General features: G+C 49.8%; 1 protein-coding gene across 1 annotated transcript in view; it reads right to left on the bottom strand.

Annotated features, from left to right (window-relative positions):
* The window catches only part of HS3ST2 (heparan sulfate-glucosamine 3-sulfotransferase 2), a 99,438-nt gene extending 80,092 nt beyond the window's left edge, over positions 1–19,346 (bottom strand). The window contains exon 1 of the mRNA XM_028090438.2: positions 18,856–19,346. Within this exon, the coding sequence (XP_027946239.1) occupies positions 18,856–19,346 (491 nt within the window). The remainder of the gene's footprint in view (positions 1–18,855) is intronic.
* Positions 19,347–19,592: the final 246 nt, after the last annotated feature.

Raw genomic sequence — 19,592 nt, 5'->3', positions numbered from 1 at the left:
GATAAGGTGCCTGGGGGCGTCACACTGGATAGAAACTGAATAGGAGAGGACAACTCCTGTCCCACTCAGCGAGGGCACGCTCTCCTGGAGACAGAGCAAGCACAAAGCCGAGGGACGCAACAGAAGGAAGGAGAGAAAGAGACCATCCATCAGCAAGAGAGTTAGATTGAAAATCCGCGCTACATGGGCGCCTGGGCAGCTCAGTCATTAAGCGTCTGCCTTCAGCTCAGGTCGTGATCCCAGGGTCCTGGGATCGAGCCCCGCATCACACTCCATGCTCCGCGGGAAGCCTGCTTCTCCCTCTCCCACTCCCCCTGCTTGTGTTCCCTCTCTCACTGTGTCTCTCTCTGTCAAATAAATAAACAAAATCTTAAAAAAAAAAAATGAAAATTTGTGCTACAGTGGGAAACACCGCCAAGAAATCTGGTAGTTCCAGGAGGCAAAAGACGGTTATGATGCTGGTTTCAGGTAAAAAGGCCTCCTTGTACCTTCAATGTCCCTCACCCCACCTTGCCGGCCCCTTTTGCCAATGACAAAAATAGGAGATGTCTGTGTCCACCCTGGGACCTGGGGACACGCTTAACTCACATGCCGGTAGTTCCAAGGATTTTTTTTTTTACGAGATGTAATTAAGATAAGACCACAATAGCCAAGACATGGACACAACCCAAGTGGCCACTGATAGGGCAATGGATAAGGAAGATGTATGTATTCATGACGGAATATGATTCGGCCACGGGAAAGAGGGAAATGGGTCACCTGTCTACTGCCACAGAGAGGGGAGAATGATCACCAGGTACATGGAAGGAAAAGGCAGTTCAAAAACTTGGTATGAGGAATCAGAGTGCATGTCATCAAAGCAGCAGAGTTGCGGCAAGAAACAGAAGTAAGGTCAGAAAATCGCTGGCTGCATTCTCAATGGGACTCAAGAAAACATTACATCCGTGCATCGTGGAGAGGGAATGATCTAGGGGCAATAACAGCTGCAGAAGAATAACCAATAATGATGGGAAACAGAAAAGCCAGGACTGGGGCTGGAACCCCAGATGCCACGTGTCAAACTATGGGTCAGTGAATAGAACACGTCAAGAGAAACAGCAATCAGAGGCAAAGGAAGAAAGTCCTGGAAGAGGCGAGAACCAAAGAGGACAAATCTGCAAAACTGATGAAGATTTTTAAAAAATTTTTTTAAAGATTTTATTTATTTATTTGAGAGAGAATGAGTGGGTGAGCACAAGCAGGGGGGAGGTAAAGGAAGAGGGAGAAGCAGACTCCCCACTGAGCAGGGAGCCCGATGAGGGGGCTGGATCCCAGGACCCTGAGATCATGACCTGAGCTGAAGGCAGATGCTGAACCGACTGAGTCACCCAGGTGCCCCCTGAATAAAAATTTAATGGGGAATCCGAATGAATAGATAAGGTGGGTGCTATTGATCAGAAGTGCTAGTAAGTGGTGATGTGAAGTCAGGAACCACACCTGAACATATCCTGATGAGATGTTTTAATTGAAACAATAGAGAAAAATTATATAAGCATCTAGGCAGGGGAAAATGAAATAGTTTGTCCGCAGAGGGAAAAAAATGAATCCAGCTGACATCAAACTTCTCCTCTGCCATATACACAGAAACACACACACACACACACACACACACACACACACACACCCTAAGATAATAGGACCACATCTTCAGAGGTATTTTTGAAAAGATGTTGTCCTAAAATTTTTAATTCTGCCAGATTATTGCCCATGCATGAGAAAAGCAAGAAGAGTGTCTCTGAATCCACAAAGGACTCAAATTAAAACACTAACTGAAAATTTTTTTTTCTTCCTAAGAGTTTGTCCACTGGTTGAGAGATAAAAATGAACTAAAGAAAGGTATTAATTATGGAGAAAGGAAGGTGAGGCTCGGTACCCGTAAACACAGACTTCTGCTGTTACTATGGTTTCGAAGCTGAAGTAGGACATCAAATGTAGCATTTGAAACAGAAGACACATTACAGGAGACGATTTAGTAACAATTACTTAGCAGCAAAGTCCCCTGCAACAGTGGCTGAGGCTGCCTGTTTTCTGTGGCTCCTGGGCATGCCCTTTCCTCAGTTCTCTGCTAAGACTGTGGCTTTTAGCTGTAGCCCTTGTCTAACTCCTCCCGTACCTACACTTTCTCAAGCGTGTCCACGATTTACCAGCAGATAGAGTCTGGGGAAGATGGTCCCCCACTCCCCGCCCAGGCCGCCGTGCTGAAAATTAGCTTGAAAATGGTTTTCAAGATCATGCTAAGAAAATATCTTTGAGATACATGGAGTGCCTTATGAGGACTAAATATTAGATTTTACCTACTTCTTTTGCAGCATCATAAAGATGCTTAAGTCCTTTGGGGATTTTTTAAAAGTCTGTCGTTACATGCTCTTTCTCATTCCTAATTTTGCATATTTGTGTTAGCTTTCTTTTTTTTTTTTTCTTGATTAGATACCATTGGTGTTTGTTGATTTTATTGATCTTTCAAAGAATCAGTTCTTGGGTTTATTATTTTTTTTAAATCAAGGTTACTGCTTTCCTAGATTAATCTTCTGTTTTTATCTTTCCAAAGGACTCCTTCCTTATGTTTGTTACATCATTCGGCTAACTTCTGGGGCAGAATCCTTAGTCAATTAATCTTTTTCATGTCATAAAGAAGCCAAGGTGCTGCAGCATCCAGCTTTGGCTACATCCGACTGGTTTCAACACATATTATTATACACATTATCATTACTTTCTACATATTGCACACCTGCAGTTTTGAAATTCTTCATTTACCTGAGCAATTGAGAGGTGCAATGTGAACTCCCAAGGTTAGCCTTTTTGTGATTTATAAGACATGGTGATATAAACATATTATTTGGTAATATGGAGGAAAACAGAAGTCTGAGACAGCCCAAGGAATCAAAATTGGTTGCCCCATTGCATGCGAATCAGAATGTCGGGAGTCAGGCGGTGGGCTGCAGTTTTGGTGATAAGCCTTATGATATTATTTAACTGTTTAGACAATGTAGGCATTATTTTGATAAACATTAAAATCACAGAAGCAAGTGGAATAAAATACTGGGCAACCATAACATGGACAATGTTGGGGTGGGGAAAGGTTGGACGTCATGATCCTCGATTACTTTTTGCGAAGGCTTTGTTTGGTCAGGTGTAAGGGCAACCATTAAATGCACAGAAATAGCTTATGTAACTTCCACTCCAGTAGCGGGAAGAAAAGAAAGCTCCACTGATCCAATAGTAGAGTCAGGAGGTGGGGCGGGGGGGGGGGGGGGAAGAAGGAAAATGAACAAATGATAGAAAAAAGTCCAAATCGGTTGATAATCAGAACATACATAAACAAGCAAACTCTTATTGAAAGATAATTATCAGACTGCAGAAAAATATAAAAGCCAGCCAAATTCTATTCACCCAGAAACACATCTGAAATAAGATGACGCTAAAAGCATGAAGTGAACCCAGAATGAGCATCCTAAACCCCTCACCATCTCTTTGAAAAAGAGAAAGAAAAATCTCCAGAGGTAAAAACAATTAGCCAAAATTTTCAGAAAATAAATACAAATGGGCAGTAGACATGTTTAAGTTGCTATCAAAATTTTTCAAATTAAAAGGAGATTATTTTCATGTGTTAGATTGGCAAAGATCAAGTTGGTTGTTGATAATCAGAGCTGACAAGGTTATGAAGGGAAAAGCCCTTTTCGGCTCCGCCAGTGGAGTAGAAATGCCTCCGCCATATTGTCATGGGGTAGGGGAGGGCTGGCAATTTCTATCAAAAACTTTTTTCTTTTACGTTTGCTTATTCTCAAACCCAGAAACTCTTCTGTAAGAGATTGATCCTCAGGGAAAAGAAAATGGACAAGACGCTTGCTGCTGTTTTTATTTTTAAAGAATAAAACGTGAAGACAATTGAAGTGTCTGTCAATAAGAGATGTGATGAAATAGATAATGGTCCAACTGAAGGCCTTTACTATGATCCTGTAGAGCCACGTGTACTGTGAGGGAAGGCTAGCTATGTCATACTGTTAAATGAAATTGCAAGTCGTAAAATGATGTAAAATAATATATATGCATGCACAGAATGGTATAGATGTGTCTGGAGGAGTAAAAAGCAGAATGCTAACAGTGGTTCCAACTGGAAGTACCATTCTGGGGGGATTTTTTTAACCCTTTTATCAGTTTCCTTATTTTGCCACAATGTGCAGTTTCTATTTTCAATTTTCAAAGAATATACTCACATAGCTCAAAAAAACATAAAAGGTGTGTAGTGACAATCTTCCTCCTACCCCATCCCCATCCACCCAGTTTCTTGTGTGTATCCTTTTAAAATTTATGTATGCAAAAGTAAGAAAATTCAGAAATATATTATCCCCCCCCATTTCACACAGTCTGTTTTTCGCCTTGCTCTTTTCTCACCTGAACAATAGATCCTGAGAACGTCCCACATCAGCGTGTATTCTTTACCCACTATGCTGAATTCCACCATGTGGCTATTATTTTTGTGTATGTGTGTTTTCTTACTTCTTCACTTAGAGATGAATCATAATCAGAAAAGCCTGAGTATTTGTATGCTGGGGACCTTGAGGACAGTGACCGATGTCAGACACCTTGATGTGTATAGTATGATCATCATTTTTAAAATAGGTTAACATGATTTACTGAAGCCGACTGTATAAGGGCCCAAATAGACCAGGTAACGTCGAGAAATAGAAATGGTCTTTCCCTCAGTGGAGGAAGGGAGGCTGGGCAGGTAGGCACCAGGAACGTACCCATGCACACGGCCCCTGCTCCACTATGGTCAACGCACAGACCACCCTTCGCCTCCTCCCCGTCGCTGCCTTCATTTACTCCCTGGGCATGCCCCCCCACCCCCACCCCATGCCCTCCTTCTTCAGCTATTCGGGCTCCAGAGTTCTTGCAGCCACTTTGTGAATCCGATCACCACCCACAGGCTGGCAATGCGCAAACTTCTGCCTCCAGCCCAGGCAGCTTTGGTACAACCACCCAAGTAGTGTCTTAGCCACCTAAGAAACCCATTCAAACCAAGCCCAGTAGAAAGTGCGGTTTGGGGAAGGATGCTAGGGGAGCCTGGTGGTTTCCGTGGCTGCTCTCTGTCGTACGCATGGTCTCCGTGTCCAACTTCAGACACCACGGGAAGAGAGAACATGACTGGGTGCCCATCTTTAGCCATGGTTGGGAAGTGAAGACTTGTGGACTGTAGGGCTCTGGGAAGCATGGTTCTTTACCAAGTACTGGGAAGAGGGAAATGTGGGCACCTCCAGTCCACGGTGCTCTTCCCCAGCTCTGGGGGTGCTCTGGCTGGAGAGGGTGTCCCTGCTGGGTTGGCTGGGGGTGAAGGGTGGGGGGAGGAAGGGGATGCCTCTAGCTTAGTCCTTAGGCTGTCTGGTGGTTGGGAGGTTAGACATGTTGTCAGTACATTCTGAATTGTTTTGTTTGAGGGGGAATCCTTGGATTCTTCTTCCAACCATGGTTTGTGACCCATTTTCCCCCCATGCTACATCTCTTCCAACTGTCCCTGGGAATCCCAGGCAGATCTGCTGTCCCCCAGCGGGCAGTCTGATTACAAGGCACATTTCCCACTGCTGCTTCCCACAGTCCTGACCTCAGCCCCTCAGGGGGAAGCCTGGCTGTACATCTGTGCTGGCCACGGTGGTCCCAGACCTCAGTGGAAACTTCCCAACCTTTGCTTCAGATCCTAGCATTGTTCAGGACTGGATGCTGGGATGGCGGCGGGCAGGGGGGTGGGGTTACTGATTCTACTCCGCAATCAGGATGGAAGTGAGGGAGGCTGGTGAACTCCAAACACATGGGAACTGGGTCACCTTTTGGTAATTAGGATTTGGGGCATAGCATGCCCATCCGCGGCAGAGTTCTACAATCCTGGATGTTTTTTTTTTTTTTTTAAATCAAGGGTTTTTTTTTTTTAATCTTTAAAAGTATTACACAGTAAAATAGACTTTTGACTGGTGTTCAGCTCTATGAATTTTAACACACGTATAGATTCATGTGACCGCCATCAGTCAGGATACAGAATGGCCCCATCACCCCCAAAAAATCCCCTTATCTGCTTCTTTATAATCATACCCTCCGCCTGTCCTCAACCCTGGCAACCACTGATTTGTTCTCTACCCCTGTAGTTTTGTCTGTTTGAGAGTATCATATAAATGGAATCATACAGTACATAACCTTTCTTTCACTCAGCATAATGCCTCTGACATTCATCCAAGTCACAGTTTTTTTTTTGTTTGTTTTTGTTTTTTAAGGAGCAACAGATACAGGTTCTACATAGGTTGTTTAAATTGGAATTGTAAAGCAACTTTGGGTTAGCTCTCAGGTAATAGAGTAGAGAGAAGGTACTGGAACTTACCAAACCCAGAGTCCAGATAAAATTATACAACACCGATCCGGGGGGGGGGGGGGGGAAGAAAAATCTAAAAATACACCAGAGCTGGATCTTTTCCTCCAGTTTTTCACGTCTCCATTTGCTTTTCCCATGATGCCCCATCAATTTGCAATTAAAATTGGAATCACAGCTTTTGAAACCACCCAGACTTTGTAATGTCAGCCAGTCCCTCCCAAGCTGTTGATGGACCATGACAAGCAAGTATGATAAAATAATACAGCGACTTCAAAGCAAGAGGGATCTAAGGGGGTTGGCCAGTGTGTCCCCCAATATACATACACTTTGGTGGTGTGTACCACCAGCTGAAAAAGAAAAATGTAGGTGGCCCACGGACACGACTTGAAATGCCACCTAATCACATCACTAGAAAATAATGAACTTTCCTTTTTCTTTCTGTTCAAATCTTCCGATTACATGATGGAGAGAGTCTTAGGTACTAAAATGTTGTTAACGCCTCTCTAATGGGTTTCGTTCCCTCTCTCTCCTCATCAGAAAGAATGAGAGTGCCTCAGGCTGAGTATGGGCTGAGACTTGAAGTGCGCTGTTTGGTTTCTATGGACTTTGTGTTTATGACAATTTTCTACTCCGGGCTACTGGGGATTCTCACATACGATGGTGACGTGAAGTTTCATGTTTAAGTAAACCTGTTTAAAGCAAAAGTTATGAGTGGACTTTAAAGTCATGTGAAGTCAGTATCTGTAGACACATCCATCCAAAGGTAAATCATGAAGATGGTCCCCAAGTGACTGAAGGTCTTAATGTGCTGTCAGATTTCAGACAGAACCGTGAAGACTCAGTGCCTGAGGAGGCTTGCAGACAAGACTGCCCCCCAGGCACCACAAAGGCCACTCTTCCACCGACAGTTCAAGCATGGAGGCTCTCAGTACTGACCATGCAACCAATCCCAAAGGACCGCCCTTCCCATGAAAGCTTTGCTTGGCTTCGGAGGGAACTGAGTCATCTCTGACACAATGGGTCCTCCTCATGGACGGCTGCCTTCTTGGCTCCATCCTGATGTCTCCCCCCAGCATCCTCTACAGCCCTCACCCGTGTTTCACTGTCGTTCTGAAGGTGCCAACTCCTGATCAAGGCTGAACAAAAATTCTTCCAGGTTGATCTTTACGTCCACTCCTTGCCCTTCCCTTAGCCTCTCCTTGTTGTTAGCAAGATCCACTCTCCAGGTTGGACTTCTGTCTCCACCAAACCACTGAGTCAGAGAGGCAGTCACCCTCTGTGCAAGCAATGTCATCTCTAAAGCATGTACCGCTGAGCTGCTCTGCCCTATCCAGTTATGAAGTCCAGAAGAGGGATGCAGAAGGATGGAGAGCCTGGAGCTGTTCTGAACGGCACTGCATGCCGGGGACAGTGACCGAGCTGCACGCAGCAGTTTGGGGGCAGGGATGGCGTCACCAACTCAACATCCTCCAGGGACTCCAAGGGCACCCACAGGAATGACAACAAGGAGCCCAGGGGATTGCAGGTTCCCTCCCTGGGGGCCAGCTCTAGAACCACATGGGTTTCTCCAACCATAGGTCATCCTGGCTCTAGAATCTTCTCCTCCCTATTGGTCCAACTGAAGACTGAGAAGACTCCAGCTTTCCCCACCCTGACAAAGGCCCACGTCATGCCTCTTTGTCTTCCAGGCATGCCCATCAGCTTAGTGATGGTCACACCTCCTCCAAGCATGATCCAGGAAGGGGGAATCACAATAGGAATAAAATCTAATGCATACTTAGGACATCAAATCAGTACCACAACCTGGGAGGTAGGAACACATGTCATCCCCATCTCGCAGAGCAGAAAGCAAAGCTTAGGACAGTAGTGACTTACCCCACAGTGAATATAAGCCCGAGGCAGGACTGGCAAGCAGCCATGCCTGTTTTGACGACCCAGCCCAACAAAGTCACAAAAGGACAGTGACAGGTTACATCCAGCCTCCAAACATGTTCTACAGAAATTGTGAATCAGTAAGACACAATTATAAATTGAGATTTGCTTTTTTTAAAAGATGCCATATTTCAAGCTTGTTCTAAAAAAGGAAAAAACCTAGAAGATCTGGCAATAAATCTGTTGAGATTAACTAGGGGTTGTCCCCCCTAAATGGGACAGCGCCCTCCCTAACTGGGACTCGTCCTTATCGTCCCTTCTCTTCACTGCCCCACAGCCAACTTCATTTGCTCACGCATGTGTCTACAGAGTCCCTGGAGGATGCTGAACTTGTGACGCCATCATTGTTCCGAACTGCTCCTCCACGAGATGCAAGGTCTGGGCAGCTCGGTCACGGCCCCTGCTCACTGCTTGAGCCTCTCCATGCTTTTACACACCTCCCTGGGCATCAGCCACCCAGATGGGAGGGTAGAGGTGCTCGGGGGCTCATGTTTGAGAGATGACCTTGAGGGCACACTTGTCATTTGAATGATGTCCAAATTTGAGTGCCTATCAAAACGGCTTTGATAGAAGTACCTCCCAGAGTCATTTATGCCCATTTCCCCCTCTTTATTCTTGGCAGGAAAGAAGAATTAAGTCAACTTCTTTCTCTCCTGGAGAAATGACGGACACACAGCAATCGGGCCAAGGTGCTCCAGGATTTCTGGTTAAGGGAGAGGTCTGTGCTAGAGAAAATACCAGATGGAGGGACCTCCAGTAGGGATTTTGCCACCGCAGAGCCTTGCGATGACTTAACTCATTTTTCACAGAATTAATAATTCAGGTCCCCCATGGTTTCATCCAGAAGTGGCCATAAACTGCAGAGAGTTTAACCAACCACTTCTGAAAATGGGATTGATCCTGAGAAATGCTACCTCCACTTTCAGCCACCTCGCTTGAGCAAAATGAAAGCTGTTAGGTGATTTCATATCTTCATTAAAACCATCAAAGCAGAAACATTGCAAAGAGGCTGCCAAAGCAGAGAACATTTCCCCATGCTCTGGCAGCTTTGGGGAAGTCAGGGAGACGCAGACCCCGATTATCTTGCAGGAAGGCGCTACGGTGTTCAGCTCTGTTTGAAGGGACCCATACACGCAAGCCCCCTAAATCTAGCAGTGCCAGCAAGGCCGCTACCTTGCCATGCATGCTGATGAGGCTGGAATGAGAATGAGAAACTGGGATGGACGGACGGACACACACACACACACACACACACACACACACACCTGAGGGGCATGTACCTCTTCTGGGTTGGAGCAAAGCTAATTCAACCTTCAAAGGATCTCAAGAGGTTACTTAAGAACACTGCAATTGCAAAACTAGCCTCAAAGACCCCTAGAAAGAGGGACTATGCCATCTCCCAGCCTCCAAGCTACAGTAGAAAATGATTTTCCTGTCTTTGGTTAGTTCAAGGACACCTACAGACAGACCCCTGGCCAGTCAAGCCAGGGGCTGTCGTAGGAAGTGTATGAGGATCAATCCCCAGCACCACTACCATCCTCAGCCCACCACAGGCTTCCTTGACGCCCGTTCTCAGGCCTTGCCACAGTGAAATCCCTCAGCGTATCCTACTATGAGCCTTCACACTATACCCAGCGTCCGACACAGACGATGTCTTTGAGTAGGTGACATCTGAGCTGGAACCTACATGACGTGAAGCAGCCAGATCTAGGATACAGCAAAGGCCAAATCCCTAAAGCTGAGGCACTGGCCCCCCAATGCCTCTCTAACCCATGCTGGGTGGGGACCCCTCCTCTGTGATCCCACCATGATCTCACAGTCCCTCTGCTAGTCTCGCTCCTGGACTTGTGTGCCCTTCAGCTCTTTGAAGGAGAGATCCTATTTCCCATCTCTCCTTTCCAAGGGCTTGGCACAGTGCCTGGTACATAGCCGGTGGTCAACAAATGTATGCAGGACTGAAATCAGAAGTGCAATCATGGCATGAATGTATTTAGAAACACCCTTGACCTCCCTACCACCAACATCAGCCACTCCCTTTGAGAAATCCTCTCTGCCCCCTGAGACCCAAATAACACACTGCCTCCTCCAGGAAGCCTTCCAAATTTCTCCCAATTGGATTTCATCTTCCTTCTGTGCTGCTATAGTTCTGCTTGGATCTCTAAATGGTATCTCTCACCATCTGATTTTCCATGAGAATCTCGTAACCGCATCAAACCATGAAGAGTCCAGTGGCAGGACCCATGTCCTATTTATCTCTAGCTCAATACAGGCTGGATGAAAAAAAAATCAATGACTAATAATGACAGGTAACCCTTGTTGGACACCTTCCACATGCCAGAAATCTGAGCACTTGTGCATGTTATCACTCAACCGATCCTCACAGCAAGCTTACAGGGTGAGGCAACGTGATTCGTCCTGGTGTGCAGACGGAACTGAGGCACAGAGAAGCGGCCGGCTGGTGGGCGCACACCTGGTAGGTGGTAGAAGGGAGAGCCCAACCCGTTCATTCTGGTTCTAGAGCCAAGTTTTTAATCACTGCACCCAAACTGCCTGCCCTGGGGCTCTCTGCCTCCTTACCCCCATTTTGAGGTCATTTTGCCCACACCCTTTGAATCTGGGCTGTTCTCCCTCCTTCCAATGAGATGCTTCCTTTCATCCCGCCCCCCAGGAGCACTGCTCCCCCAAGAGTCATGGCTGCAATGCCCGGAGCATCTCTCTCCACCAGCCTCGGGGAGGATGCGGGACTCCTTCACCCAGCTGTGAGCACCTAGACGGGCGGGTGGCGGGGGCGAGGGGCTGAGTTCGTAGGAAGCCACCTCTTCATCAGCGCTGATGGCTATCTGCCCAACTAAAGGCAAGCTCCGGGAGCCCTGCTGTCACAGACACCCTCTAAATTGCTGCTGCTAGATACGGTTCTATCCAGGGACAATAAGTCCCAGGGACAATTTTCCCCTGTGGCGCTCCCTCTATGGAGCTGAGAAGGCCAAAGTATCACCTTGCCCCGCCACTAGGTTGGAGTCTCACATCATGCATCCCAGAGGGAAGGGACTTGGCATCCTGAAAATTTAAGAAGACACCCTGTTTTGCACGAGCCTCAAGATTGAAAAAAAAAAGGCTTGAGCCCCATTTCCATAAGTTGCCATAAATTGCCGAGTCCCTAGTGGAAACAACTTTATGTCTGACTTTTGCAACATTGATGCCTGCAGGTATGTATGTGACAACCTGCGTAGATCTGATAATCGTGCGGAAGAGTGCGGTTTTTCCACCCATGGGAACAGTGAGGAAACCAATGGCAACTTTGAGAGGGTTGGGTTTTTTTTTTCCCTTTAAATACCTGCTATACCCTTTATTCTGGGAACTCCTGTTCTTCTGAAGGCTAGACTCCCTTGTAAATATTGCAAGTCAAAATACTTCTTGAACGCTCTTAATTTGTTTGGAGTTTTCCTTTGGCTTGTCTCTTCCAATCATTAACACATCAAAGGAATCTGAAAGCTAGAAACCTCCCTGGATTTACTTGGGGTGGACTTCCTGCAAATTCTAGCAGCGCTTCCCCAGATGGGATGTCGGCTGGATGGCCCATCTCGGTAATCTGGAGTACTCCACAGACCTACTAAATATCACCAGGTAGTTATGAATTATTTATGAAGTATCACTGACTACTTCTCACTGTGAGAAAATTTGTTATTTTTTACATTTTGTTTCCACTCCTTCCATTCTCCCACATCAAGGAGAAAGGAAAGGCTCACACTGAAATTAAGATTTCTTTAACTAGCTCTTACTAGTATCCCCTAGTACCATCTTTTAGACAAAGCCACAGCAGGCCACAGGCTTGGAACATTCTAGCCATCTGAGGAAGCAAACTTTAATGGCACTGTTTTGTCTTCAAGCTATTTATTCTTATGATTCCCTTCTAATGGCACATGAGGCTGGTTTTCCATGTAGGGTGGTTTTGAAATCAAGTTGTTTTTTAAAAACATGTATTTGCACTCTCTCTGCCTATCTTGCGTTGGGTTTACAAACACACAGCACATCTCTAGAAGGACACGCAAAAGTGGGGACCTGTGATGACTCTGGGAAGAGGGACCACACAGCAGAGAAACAGGGGTGGGAAGGAGGGGGATAATTTTCACGGGACATCCTTGTGAAGTTTGCATCATGTTTCCAAAATATTCGCACTGAAGAAAAAAAATAAGCCCAATTCTTTAAGAAAAAAATCACAATCTGCAAATGTGCTAACGTAAACAAAAATATTAAGAACATAAACAGTAGAGGCCAATGCCAGAGTTTGGCAAATATCGTGAAGGTGGCACAAGAATGTCCGATGCTTGGAAGACGCACCCCTCGGAAGATGGCAGGGAGCAGCCCCCGGCCTCCACCCCGAGCAGACACCCCAGGTTTCTTCCTCATGGGAGCTGGTGGTCATGGGCACGGAGCCTCTGATTCCAAAGCTTGGGAAGACACTGCCAATGGACTTGCGCCCAGGGAAACCACATGTCGCCCCAGCCCCAGATAACCCGGTCAGCACCCCTGGCCCGGGTGCCTTGGAAGAGCATGCCCAGTAATACCCCCTTGCCCCTCTCCCTCTGCCATTATCTTGCTGAGAAAGCCGCCCCCCCCGCCCCCCCCCCCCCGCAAGGGCAGCACTGGGCCAAGAGCCCAGCTGTGTGGCTTGACAGGCAGCAATTACATCTGAAATGCTAAGTTATTTCCACTCACTGGTGGCTTTTACCCACCTCGTCAAGCTGCCCATGGACTACAAAGCACCGCAGCCCCTGAGGAGAACAAAGTGGCAGCAAGGGCTGGCCTAGAGCAGTCTGGCACGGAGCCTGGCACACGGTAGGCATTTGACAAATACACGGATTAACCTGCCCTGGGGTCGGTTCTGGAGGAGAGAGGGAGTCCCGTGGGTTCAGCTCAGCTGCAACCTCTCCCACCCCTCCAGCCTGACTCACCAGCCACATGCCTGTCTAACTGCCCCCCGCCCCCGGCTGTGGGGCCCTCCCAGTCCTCCAGGGGACCCCAACTGATAGAGGGCTGTGTGCTTCCACCCCTCCCCCCTCACTCCATCACTCAGGCATTCAGGGCTGACTCACAGAGGTCTGACCGAAGGGGAGGAGGTCATCCCCAGTCCCACGTGGCAGGTGCATGGGCGCATTAGCAAGCGTGCGGGCGGCCACAGCTGCCGGGCACCGACTCTGCCCTGAGCCCGTTAGGGACTCCTGGGATGTGCCTCCAAATATCTGGGCAGTCCAGCAGCCCATGAAGAACGTGCCCGCCATGGCCTCTTATTACCTCCTTGTGGGAATTGGGCCACACTTTCTCATGTCAGAAGGGATGTTTTCGGGGAGATGGCATCGGTGATGCAGATCTAAAATGGGCGCAGCCCCCTGACCCATCAGAAGAGGCCCCTGCTGGCCAAAGAGACAGCAACCTGGGGCTCCCGCCTGGGCTGGCACTTGCCACCTAGCGTCGTGCTCTTTGGGGGGGTCCAGTGGGTCCCCACGGCAGAAGGCACCTCTGAGTGAGAGTTTCCACCCAACACGGAAGCATTACCTCACTGCGTCTAAGACCCCATCAACTGTCAGATACCCTCATTTCAGAGATGTTAAAATGTGGGGGGAAGTGTGCTCCTGGAATCTTTGATAAATGATATTTGCTGATATTTACACATCCAAAACAGCCTTAACAATACGGGGCACCTGAAAAGCACCAAGGTTGTCGGGGTCTTTTCCCCCCTAAAGAGCCACACACCAGAGGCCATGGGAAGAGCCCGTCCTAAGGCGAGCTGTCCCACTGTCCCTGGAGGCTCCAGCGGGGAGCGAAGCCAGCTCTTCAGGACACGTCTCTGGGCCCTGACGGTCCTGCCTGCCCATCCTGCATGTTCCTCGGTGCCTGACAACTGGACACATGCAAGAGCTAACTATTATATCCCCAGCGCGCCACCAGGCTGACAGCGAGCATACGAAGGACGGGGGATTTATGGACTCAATGATTTCCTTTAATCAGCATGGATGACATCCTCCTGGACTGAGGCAGGAAAACTCCTCCGAAGACCTGTGTCTGCACAGACGTTGTAATCATGCATGCAAGGGCACCCGTGTGGGGTGGGCACGCGCATGCATCTGTGCAACACCTCACAGGCACCGAGCAGCCCGTGTCAGGTGTTGCTCAGCTGGTTAAAGACGGTAGAGCCTTCTGCCTTTGGTCTTAGTTCTTTCTAAAGTTTGGCTTTGCTATTAGAACCTCACTTCTTGATTGAGAGGAGCTGGAACCAGTGATAGACTGTATTCTCGGCTTTTGATTCTCTGTCTCAAGACGGTTGCGTCCGGGGCACATGCTGTGTCTTCTCTGCCTTACACCCTCCCCAACACCACCATCGATGCTGAACAAATAAACAACCTGAGATGTGACGTCTAAAGTTTACAGGACAGGCTTATCTATCAAAGTGTCTTCACCAAAGCACAGAGTCAATGATTGTGTCTTAACTCGCTCATGGTGGCATTTCAATTTAGAGAAGGTTCGGCTCCTCCTCACACCCCGCCCTCACCCCCTGGCCATCCCTGAAAACTAGCAAAATCAAGAACACTTCGGATGGAACTCAGCTCCCCCTGAGACTCAAAAAACTACTAAACAATGCACCGTGTATATCTCCTGATGAAAGATGAAGGCCCTGAATAATTCTGCCTCACACCCAACCCTTGCTCCACGAGAGCAACCCACATGTGATCTCAGATTGGGAGCAGCCTCTTCGCATGTTCCGTCTTACTCAAGTTTCACAAGATTGTAAAGCAGGTCAGAGATCAGTTCCATTTTTAAAGGTGAGCAAACGGACACCCAAAAGTGTGAAGCAACTGTTTATCGATGCCAAAGGAAGGAAGCGAGGGGGGGGGGGGGAGGGAGAGTGGGAGGAAAGCAGAGAGAGAAAGAAGACCGAAAAATAAAAAAGCAAATTAAAGCAGAGCTGGAGCTAGAACTTAAGACCGGGACGCTACCTCGTCTATCATGGAACTACTTTTCTAGCAATTAGTTAATTCCTCAGCCCCATCTGGTAACAGCCACAGGGGTGGAACCCAATAGCTTTAATAGTACTAACAGGACTGACGCCAATCCAGAAGCCTTGGAAGGGACGCGGCAGTAGCCACAGCGGCACGAGTGGTAACGTGGCTGCCCTGTCTTTATGCCCCACAGACTTTTCCAGCGCACTTTCCCACACAGGGTTTCATTCATTCTGCAAAACCACCTTCTGCCATGGTCGCTACCGGCCCCATTCCAGGAGGAAGCGGAGACACAGGAGGACCACGGTTGGCCAATCCCACAGCATCTGGACGCCCTCCCTGGTTCCCTCGTCAGCCTGCTGTCGCTTTGCCCACCTGTCCGAGCATCTAGCCGAGCCCACCCTGCAGGCCCAGCTGCCACCTTGGGGAGGAAACCGGGAGAGGGGAACCAGGCCAGACACGCACATTTGGGATGGAACTCAGAAAAACCTCTAAGGGGAGGGATCCCAAAGCAGAGGGCTGGGCTCTCCTAGGGTGGCCCAAACTGGGCTGGTTCCTAGGAGGGGCTTGGGGTCGACACAAGGCGGGCACAGGTTCTGCCTCCTGGTCTCTCTGGCTGTATCACTCTGCCTTCAGGCACCGTGTGTCACCTCTTGACTTACCTCCACAGAAAGCAGGCTCTCCTTTGGGTTGGGAGCGAAGCTGGATTTTTCCATTGTCTCTCTGTACTGGGGCCCCGGGACCCAGGAAGTTGTCCCCGGGGGCTTGGCCATGGGCAGATTATAATGCAACGCATGGCCTGCTACTCTGCCACGCTGAGCTCTGCCTCTGGGAAACACAGTCCGCCGCCATGGGTGCTCTTTGGCCATGTCTACCCGGGGGACACTGGCCCTACGGTGGCAAGCTGTGCAGAGCAGGGGCCAGAGCGCTTGGCTGGAAATATGTGCACACGCACACCCACACCCACACCCACACGAGCATGTAGATACTGCATGCCAGGGACTTCTGGCTCATCAACTTGCTTTGTGACCCCATTTCAGATGCTCTCTGTTTTGGGGGCTGCAGTTTTTACATTGTGAAATGACACGGGCCGTGGGCAGAAAGAGGAGCATCCTATCACCTGCTGTCCGAACTCACAGAATTTGGGGATAAAGTGAGAACATGGGTTTTAAAGGATCCCAGGAATCCCTGTCACTTCTACAATTAATGCATATTTCTTAAGCAATAATAAAGGATAAAGCACATGCAGAGAAATGTTCTGGAAAGTCTGGAAACAGCATCCAAATGAGGCAGCATTACCTTACCTAGAAACGGCAAACCACAACCAAACCCCTGGACTCTGAGGGTGTGGGTCTGCAACGAAGAGAAGTGCAAACCACACAGCTCTTTCCTGAGCTGTACACTCCTGGCCCTCCTGGGGAAGCGGTGGGATGGGGCAGTTTGCACCAGAGCTCTGGGCTCATCGTTCTAGAAAGGCAAAGGGTGAGAGCGAGGGTAACTCAGACCCTGGGAAGTGGGGTAGAGGAAAGAAGTGGACCTGTCAGTGTGCTTAATGTTAAATAAAACCTACCAAGACTCAGCTGAGAATTTCAGCAGAATCCAAATGTGCTATTAAAAAAAAAAAAAAAGGCACGGCTCCCATCTCTAAGGTTCACAGCTAAGCTGGCTTAGAATCACACATGCCAAGGTTAAAAATAAAAAGCAGCCATCCCTGAATGACATGGGCTCTGGGAAGGAAGCCTGGGGTAAGATGTTTGCTGGTGAACCCGGGAGAGGGAAGTGCAGACACTGGGTGCAGGGTACTGGCGTTTACTGGAGGACACAATATCTAAAAGCCAGATGCTCAGAATTTTGCTATTTTGCACTTAAAAGGCACTTCAAACTGGCAAAGGGTTTCATAATGATCTTCAGATTTTCCATCAAGGGAAGCCTGTTATGCATTAGAGTATGACCACGGCTGACCCACACAGGGTTCTGCTGCTCCACACATTTGCCTCCCTCACCCTGGGGTCTGGCTCTGACGCCGTCCTCACACACCTCGTACACCCAGATGGGATGCCTGTGGGTCACAGCGTGGAAAGCACCAGACCTACCATTCTGTGTCACTCTATTCCATTAAGCCAACATAATGGTGCTGGAACCACCAACAGGCCGCATATCCCCTGCTGGGCTCCAATGGAGACAGAGTGTGTGTCTGCCTCTTAAGGACAGTACATGTCCCATCCCTTGGCCCCACAACCACGAACACTGCAGGTCAGGCCTATAGGCCCCATTACCCCCCTTGCAAATCCAGGACCCCTTATTATGACCCCAGTGGGGTCCCCCTTCTAATGAAGTTTTCATTTGTCCAATATACTTATGACTTCTACTCTCTAAAGGGTTTATTTTTATAAACATTTTTAAAAATTAGCTCTAGTTACTGTTACTCTAGTCAGCTACCATGTTACTCCTCCCCAGCTCTATGGCTATGGAGACATTTCTAGAAGGTCTTCAAGGAGTCAGGTGAATGATGGGAATTCTGTGACCCACGTGTTCAACACCACCCTGGGGGACGCCCTGACTCAGCCCACATTTGGGCCAGTCCTACACCACAGAACCATACAGGGGTTGGGAGGCAGATGGGCCCTGAACAGGAGAGGTGGTCACCTTCCAGAAGCTTCAGGCTATCCCCAGACACCACCAGCCTGGGTGACTGTCATCCCTGGAAGGGCAACGGAGGAGTGAACAGTCTGGCCGTCCCTAGGATCCAGCCAACCCTTATCTGAGGTGCCCACCGTATCCCAAATTCCACATCCTGGCTGCCGGTTTGGAAGCACCATCCACGGCAGATGTCTTTTTTACACCTTGAAGGCACTTTAGAAAGACCTCGGAAAGCAGATGAGGGAAGGGACGATTTTCCTGCCCATTGTGATGGATGAGAAAATCGAGGCTCGAAGAGTTTCAAGTATTTGCTCAAGCTAAGTGACAGCATGACTCAAATCCAGGGTTCCTTTCCACTGCCCAAGGCCACTAACTCAGGGTCAGAGCGACTGGGGGCTCTCAGCCGAGGCACAGCAGCAAAGACCTGGGTGGGGCTGGGAATGACCCTCCAGAAGGGACCTTCCTCATCCCCACGTCTCTCTTGGGCCAGCGCCGAGCCCCGCCGCAAGGGGGCCCTGTTCGGACCTTTCCTGCTCAAGGTCCTTCAGATGTCTGGAAAGATCAGCGAAGGTCAGGAGAGGGCCCCCTTCCCCGGGCACCCTGCTCCACCCCAGAGGCTGGACAAGCTGGCAGCCCACCAGCTCGCCCTGAGGTTGGCTAGAGACCCCCCTTCCCTTCCGGCGCCTCCAGAAACAACTGCCCTTTGCCGTTCGAGGAAGCGTGTGGTCTACACCATCCCTGGAGAGTTCTGGGTAAATCCTGCTGGAGTCCCCCCCTGTGTCAGCCTGAACCCACACAACGAGCCGGATTAAGGGAGAGAGAAGACGCAGGAGAAGGCCCTAAGGATGGACCCGACTGGGGACCCGGTGCGCGGAGTGGGGCGCTCCCTTTTACCTGTACCAGTCCAGCCCGCGACCGTAGTTCCTGTCGAAGAAGTGGGGCTCGGTGCCCAAGGCTCGCACGTCCGGGTGCACGCGGATGAACTCCAGCACGGCCCGCGTGCCCCCCTTCTTCACGCCCACGATGAGGGCTTGGGGCAGCCTCTTGGTGCCCATCTTGGCCGAGCCCGAGTGGTTGGCAGCCGGGAGGCGAGGGGCGGGCACGGCGGCGGCGGCTGTGGCCGCGCTGGGAGCTCCCGGCGCGCTGGGCGTGGGCCCCGGGGGATCGCAGGGGCGGGACTTCGGAAGAAGTTTCTGGCCGCCCGCGCCGTGGCCGCGGAGGCACCGAGGCGCGCCGAGGAGGCGGCTCTGGCCCAGGTCGTCGCAGCAGCACAGGAGGCTGTAGCACAGGTAAGTGCAGGAGAGCGAGAGCGTGAAGGCGAAGAGCAGCCTGCGCGCCCTCCGCGGCTGAGCTGGCCCCGCGCGGCCCAGGACCCTATAGGCCATGGCTCCATGGGCCCGCGCCGGGGGTCATGGTTTCCGGGGGGCGCCGGCGGCGGAGCTGCTGTGGCCCTGCGGCCGCCTAGAGGGCTGGCGCGGCGCTGCCCCGGCCCCGCAGGTCGGGCGTGGGGGGCGCCGTCTTCCCCGGGCGCTGCGGGCCGGGGCGCGCACCATGCCCGGGGATCCCGGGAGCGGCGGCTTCTCGGGGCACAGGCTGCTGCGCGTCCCACATTTCCCCGTCCCGGGCCCCGG

This window comes from Eumetopias jubatus, unplaced genomic scaffold (genome assembly GCF_037043125.1).
Source record: "Eumetopias jubatus isolate StellerSeaLion01/CBP00866 unplaced genomic scaffold, mEumJub1_p1.0 scaffold_12, whole genome shotgun sequence".
NCBI classification, from domain to species: domain Eukaryota; kingdom Metazoa; phylum Chordata; class Mammalia; order Carnivora; family Otariidae; genus Eumetopias; species Eumetopias jubatus.
The sequence above is the reverse complement of the archived record's forward strand: the minus strand, read 5'-3'. Positions and strand labels throughout refer to the sequence as shown.